This window comes from Opisthocomus hoazin, chromosome 2, assembly GCF_030867145.1.
Source record: "Opisthocomus hoazin isolate bOpiHoa1 chromosome 2, bOpiHoa1.hap1, whole genome shotgun sequence".
NCBI classification, from domain to species: Eukaryota; Metazoa; Chordata; class Aves; order Opisthocomiformes; family Opisthocomidae; genus Opisthocomus; species Opisthocomus hoazin.
The window spans coordinates 52,900,450-52,907,211 of NC_134415.1; the positions used below are offsets into that span (position 1 = coordinate 52,900,450).

Consider the following 6,762-nt stretch of genomic DNA (forward strand, 5'->3'; position numbering starts at 1 on the left):
ACAATTTTGTGTTTTCAGGATGGGTCAAATCCAGCCCTAGAACCGCAGGAAGGCCAGTCAGGGCAGAAGAAGATGTCACTACTGCTGTTCTTCCAGTGGTAGCTGACTACTCTTCTCAAAGTGAGTGAATTACAGACTGGGACAGTAAACAGGCAAAGACTTCAGCCCACCCACTAGCCAGCCTCAGAGGGTTCACTCGTAGGAAGAAGTGAGGCCAGACTGCATGCCACACTAATGATCACAGAGTAAACATCATTACGGGGCAGGGTTTGCAAGCTGTCACAGGTGAGAGCTATCCTTAGGCTTCTGAACTGCTACAGGAGATAGTCTGGACTCCATTCAGAATTAGGTGAGCAAAAGGCCACTCTGTTTTGCTGTCACCCATTCAGCTGTCCGAAGTTGACTGTATAACACTTGTGGATTCAGATCATCGTGGTTTGAGAAACTGTGTTATTTTTTTAAGAGAAGCAGCATGAATTTGCTGCATAGGAAGCATAGAAAGAATACAGTCTGCCACCTAAGCAGAGAGGACAGAGGGTCAACATCCAAAAAGAATCAGATATGATGGCTTGAAGTATTATAGAATCGTTTAGGTGGAGGAGACCTTCAAGGTCATCGAGCCCAACTGTTAACCTAACACTGCCAATTCTACCACTAAACCATGTCCCTAAGCTCCGCATCTACACGTCTTTTAAATACCTCCAGGGATGGTGCCTCAACCACTTCCCTGGCAGCCTGTTCCAATGCTTTACAACAGCACCTAGCCCCACAAAAGAATTGGTAACTAAAATTAAATGTTTTGTTTTCTGTACAGCAGCATCTAGGGAGAATTAGGCATCGCTGCACAGCAAACAAGCACTGTATTTCACTAATAAAGAAATGTCAAACAATGCAGTTTCTGAAGCCGTGTTTCTTTTCAGGAGTAAGATACCTAACAGAAGGTTGCAGGCAGGAATTCAAATTAATGGGATTAATAGTGCTAAACCCCCTCCAACACTGAGGTGTTCATGTTAATCACTTATAGGAAGAGAAAAATAGTGGTGCTCACCTTTTGCACACTAGTCTAGAATTAAAAAAACCTAAGTGATGGCTTTTCTACTGTTTCTATCAACTCTGATGAATTAGCACTTAAGTTCGTAGACTTTTAGAGTTCTTTGGACTAATACACTGCCAAAGTGCTCACCCAGGGAAGCAGATATTGGCAGGTGTGACCACAGAACTTCCAGCATCTACCATAATTTATGGGCAAAAAACATGAGGGCTCAGAAAACTAGTTATTCTGAACTACAGTTTGAGTTTGGGGCTCAGCTACCTCATTTCCAAAGTCCGACTTTAGGCACTTCAGTATTTCTGAAGGTCTGTGCCTAAAAAAAAAAAAAAAAGACTCAAACAGTTCCAAGGATCAAATCTACCTGCAAAGGCTCTAAGTGTTTGGGTTGGCATACTATGTTTTACTACAAGATGTGCTACACACTCTGCCCTCTGCTCACAGTCTGAAAGACACTTATTCCCATCCAAAAAGAGAGTGGCAACAGGCTACATTATCAGTCTGGTCAGGCATATATTGGTTCTGTTTCTTATACTATGTATTTTCTTTCCCTGACACTAATTAATTATTGCAGATTAGTTAATCTAATTAACTAGACAGCATGGCAGAACTGACAAGATGGATGCAATGTAAGGTTCTGAAAAGGAATTGAAACCAATAGGTTAAACAAAAAAGAAAGAAAGAGTGATCTACAAAATTCTATTCTATTGCACTGGGAATCAGCTTTCTACAGCATATTTCTCAGACAGTAATAATTAAAAACTAAACAATTAATTAGCATCAGCAAAATAAAATAATCTTAAGACAAACCTGGTTCTGATAATGGGTTCTTTATCATCATATTCCCCAGATAGTATTCTTGGATGTTTACTTTCTACAACCAAAAGAAGTTAAAACAAATTTCAGTTACCATTTTCCATACTTTTTCAAGTGCTTGAACATGCCAGTGGAAAAGGGGGTTGAGACTACCGAATTGTACGAAGCCTACCTGTCCCGTTTCCTTCTCCTCGTGATACTGACGGATGTGTTTTCCATGGCAGACCTCGTAAGTCCAGTAAGATTCAATCTTAAAAAAAGAAATTGGGGAAAAAAATCTGTTTAGATACATTACACCTCCCCCCCCAAAAATTTGCCTAGAATTTTGGCTTTTGCAGCAATGAAATGCAGCCCAAGGAGGTGAGCTTGGGCACCCTCAGAAACAATAGTACAGTGAATGGTCTCAGTGTACCCCGAGCATTTTGATGACATTCCAAATAAACACAACAGGCAAAGTTTCCTTAAATTTCACACAGATAAAACAAAGGAAAAAAATCTAAATAAGATATAAAGACTAAACCTGCCCCTAAATCACCGGGGCTAAGCTGTAGTGACTCAGCACAGAATGGTTTTGGCAACTGCCGTAGATAAGGGCTGTTTACCAATGGTGCTTGACCCACTCTTCCTTCCTCAAAGACTCGTGTGTGATGTTGTGTAGTTGTGTAGGTATAATACTTGGCCACCTTCTCTCTCTCTGGTTCTCAGTACCAGCTTGTTTTGTATGAGGCTTGTTCTTGTAATGTAAGACATGAGTCTTTGAACCGACAGCTGAAAAGCTGGAAAATTTTCAGAATATCTGGAAGTATGTTCGTTTGGTCTTCTAACACTTTCTGAGAAATGCTTTTCATTAGACTTTCACACACTATGGCTTGACTCCTGGAAGTAAATATTTTAAATCCACATTTTTTAATTGCTACTATAACAACCCAATTTATTTGAATCCTGAGATGTTCAATTATATAGAATTTTATCAACAATATTAAGATAATAGTCATAAAGTCATAGAGAACTTATTTTGGATTAAATTAGAACCTGAAGTCTGAGACTTATTTATCTAAACAGTTTGCTACACTAAACCTTGAAATGGACAGGGCTGTAAACTTTTGATTAGCATTTAAATTATCAGCACGGAAGTAACATACTCTATATGAACAGCTACTTTGCTTAAAAAGAGGTTCCAGCAATTCTCCTGGAGTAGGACCTTTATAGTCCTTTTCTTCTTCCTAGAATAGAAGGATATTTCATTACATAAAAGTAAAAACTAGTTTGGTTAGTTAATATTAATCTGCAATAGTTTAAAAAAAAAATCTTATTGAAAACTAAAAGATACAAAACCTCATTAATTCCTACCCTGAAGCAACTGTGTGGTCATTAGAAGAAAAAGATAATTTTGCTTAGTAAGAAGGGACAAATAAAAGTCACAAATAAAGTAGTCAAACCAGAAAAGTTTTGTGGTTTCAAAAAATATACACGTGGCAAAAGAGTAGGAGCTTTCAACTTGCTCGTGTCCAGAGTGGCAGCTTAGGGTGTGAACATTCATTTGTTAGTCAATACTGATGCTGTACTGATGCAGTATAATTGGAACATCACCCAGATTTTACGTAATGTAAAAAAATGGATCAAAACAGCATACTTAGTACTGTGGAAGTTTATTTCTGTGTACTTTTTGCTCTATAAATGTGTATGCTATTGGAGAGATTTCCACTGCGCAGTTCTTCAGTGGTAAAGATTTCTCACCTACAGTGAAGTATTCCGTACTGTCAATCACTTCAGGGATGAGTGCTGTATCAAAATGGAGATCTCTAACACGGGAGTACAGCTTGTCTGTGCAAGCTCTCATGGAGTGAAAAAATGACAGATGATAAACCTCACAAAAGGCCTCCTCAATCTACCTTCTCTTGTACAAACCAATGTACTTACATACTTTTTTTTTTAATTTAAACCCCACATTGCACATTCAGATTTCCAATTAAGGAAGAGATGACAGAAAAAAGCTTATACTACCAGTGGCAGAGGCACTACTGGGATAGTATTTTCAGATATGGCAGTTACAATAGCAATGTTAACAACCTTTATAGATGCTTACTGGCCTAGAATTTGACAACACTACTTCAAATACAAGAATTCCCAATCAAGGACAGACCTACCAATAAACAGAACATTAAACCAATTGTTTGTTGCCATATAAGGACTTCAGGTTCAGACTGGCCCTGCTTAGTATTGAGCTAGTATGCAATACAAGTAAAGACATCTACAAACTGTGAAATTGTGAAGCATTATACAGATGAGTTTTCTTTTACAGGGGGGAAGGTCTTCATTTGGGGCGAAAAAAAAAAGTAACTGAAAAGATACTGTAAAAGCTTGCCTACAGTTTATAATTACAAAAAAGATTTGACTGAACTTACCTCATTGCCACTTGCTATGAGTGGAAGTATACATTTATATTTTTCTTTATCCACAGTCGTCATTATAATGTAGTTATCCTCTTTGTACAGGACACCAGTTGTAGGCTAAAAAAACCAGCCAACCTATGGATTAATCGCGTGGGGTTTTTTAACGCTACTTGTCAGCAATGTTCCTGAATTTATAAGCGGCACAGCTAATTCATCGGGCCGGTGGTCCAGAGTATTTCCTAGGTCTTAATGGCATCACGAGACCGGCATTTAAGCTTGCTAGTGTTTGCTTGTCTTCTCCTCTGCTTCGATCCTTCTCCCTCCAGCCGCACTCCCGCTCTCCTCCGCGCTCATCTTAACTCCTGCTGACACGTTTCCAGTTCTCGTGAAAGACCTTTACTAGAGAAAGCCCCCCCGCCCCGACAACCCGCAACCCGCCAACCCCAGGCTGACTTCCAGGGCAGGCTTCCCTGGGAACCCCTCAGCTGCCGGACCCGGGCCGCGGCCCAAGCGCCCGCGCCTGGGCGCTCGCTGCTCGCCACCGCCGCCCAGTCAAGGCCGTGCTGGGCACACCCCGCTCCCAAACACCCGCTCCATGCCGCGGTGCGCCGAGCGTGAGGGGGCTCCGGCCGCTGGGCCCGAGCTGCCCGCGAACAGCTCCAACCGCCCGGCTCCTGGCAGGAGCGAGAGACCCCTCACACCCCCCCGGCACCACGGTACCGACCAGGCTGAACTCGGTGCCGGGCCAGTTCACCCTGAAGGGAATGTCGTCGCTGAGCTGAGGGAGGGCGCGGCCGCCCTCGGCCGTCACCGCCGCCACCGTCGCCAGGAGGCCGCAGAGCAGCGCCCGGTGCCGGCAACCCCTCATGCCGGCCGGCGGGCAGCGGCGGGCAGCGGCAGGCAGCGCCGCCGCCACGTCTGCTTCCGGCGGGCCGCCGCGCATCCACATCCGGGGCAGCCGCCAGGGCCGTGGGCGGGAGGCGGTCGGTGAGTGAGGCGGGGGGGGGTACGGGGGCGGCGGGAGCCGCCGTTTCTGGGTGGAAACCCCGCAAAGCGGGCGGGGCTGCGGCGGTGCGGGGCCCGTTCCTGGCGGCGGTGGGGTCGGGGGGCGCCTCGAGGGAACCCCTCCCCGCCGCCCTGAGGTGTTGTGCGTTCGCGCTTGGCGGGCTGAGGAAGAGCAGTCTCCGGGCGGTGATGGCTGCAGTCGCGCTACTTCTGTAACTCGTTTAAAAGCGCCGTAGCGCAGGCTCTGCGGGCAGCTGCCGGCCTCTGTAGTCCCTCTTTTCCGAGCGTCGTCTGTCGGGCGCGAAGGAGGACGAGCTCTGGGGGAGTTCGCGCCTCTGCCGCAGCTGCTCTGGACCCGAGCTGGTGGAACTCATCCCGAAGAAGGGGCCTTGCTCTGAGGCGGCGAAGCCCGCCGCCGGTGTTCCGTACCGCGGGGCGGGCACCGAAGTGCTTAGCGAGAGAGGTGCGTGACGGTGCGGGAGGCGGAGGGTGCCAGGAGAGGTTCCGGCGGTGGCGGGTGAAGGGAGCTGTGGGTTGCGAGCCCGCGCGGTTTGGTTGCAGACGCTGTGTTTCGGGTCACGCTTCGCCGTTTTGGCAGCAGGGATGCGTGTGCGCGCTGGCGCGTTTACGTGGGGCAAAACTGGCCTGGGCTGAGTTGTTTGAGTGAATGGTTTGTAATAATACAGGCGAGATAGCTTAAAACTTTACTAAACGGCTGCCTCAGTTCTAGTCAATACTTTCAAGCTTTGCTACCGTAATTTTCTTGTTAAAAGTGTAATTTTTTTTCTTGTTAAACCGATGCCGAAGCAGATATGGCTGTGCTGGGAGAAGAATTCTTCTTCCAGTTCAAGTGCCTGCACAAAGAGAGGAAAGTGCCAGGCGGGTGAATGCCTGCAGAGAAGAGACCCAAGTTGCAAAAGGCCAGAAAGACGCAGGCAAGATGTTTGTTTGAGATAAAGGAGGGGAACTACTGAAGGGAAGCTGCTTGAATAAGAAGGCAGAGGAGCAAGGAAATCACTTGAGTGTAAGAATGCTGAGGGAGTATGAAGTTGGAACAATTGGGGCTGTTGGTAAACAAAGTGAATGTCCAGCTTCTGTAGAAGACTGTTAAAGAAGAATAATTATTTGAAAAACAGTCTCTCTCTAATCTTGTGACAGTTATATACTTGCATGGTGGAAAGTTAAGATAACAGAGCTTACTATCCTGGTGTCTGTTTGCATCCCCTCTGCCAGTCGGTAGCTTGGCTGAACAGAGTGGAAAATCACCTTCTAAGAACTTCTTTTGTTACACGGAACAGACATACAGAAATAGATCTGATGGGGGAGCTGTAGTATTGTGGTTTTTCATCATCCTCAACTCCTTAGTTTGAGTAAAGCCTGTATCCATATGCATACCAGAAAGAAGGGATGGGAGGAAGTACAAATCAGTGTTAAACATGATAAACTTCAGGAAATAATGATACAAAATAGCGATATAATACTGATGGGGGATGCTGCAAT

At 45.4% G+C, this 6,762-nt stretch overlaps 2 protein-coding genes across 5 annotated transcripts in view; one reads left to right on the plus strand and one right to left on the minus strand.

Annotated features, from left to right (window-relative positions):
• ERLEC1 (endoplasmic reticulum lectin 1) overlaps positions 1 to 5,164 on the minus strand; it is a 14,461-nt gene extending 9,297 nt beyond the window's left edge. Inside the window, exons 1-5 of one of the 2 annotated variants that reach the window (XM_075413644.1) lie at positions 4,982 to 5,164; positions 4,270 to 4,374; positions 3,007 to 3,087; positions 2,037 to 2,114; positions 1,859 to 1,922 (exon numbers count right to left, since the gene is read on the minus strand). In XM_075413644.1, the coding sequence (XP_075269759.1) occupies positions 1,859 to 1,922; positions 2,037 to 2,114; positions 3,007 to 3,087; positions 4,270 to 4,374; positions 4,982 to 5,125 (472 nt within the window). In that variant the 5' untranslated portion in view covers positions 5,126 to 5,164. Of the gene's footprint in view, positions 1 to 1,858; positions 1,923 to 2,036; positions 2,115 to 3,006; positions 3,088 to 4,269; positions 4,620 to 4,981 lie in introns of both variants that reach the window. The other variant, XM_075413645.1, reaches the window with a different exon arrangement.
• A 48-nt stretch (positions 5,165 to 5,212) lies between these two features.
• ASB3 (ankyrin repeat and SOCS box containing 3) overlaps positions 5,213 to 6,762 on the plus strand; it is a 30,809-nt gene continuing 29,259 nt past the window's right edge. The window contains exon 1 of one of the 3 annotated variants that reach the window (XM_075413650.1): positions 5,213 to 5,244. The gene's annotated coding sequence lies outside the window, so the exon portion shown is untranslated. Of the gene's footprint in view, positions 5,245 to 5,299; positions 5,726 to 6,762 lie in introns of those variants that run through there. The other 2 variants (XM_075413652.1, XM_075413648.1) reach the window with 2 other exon arrangements.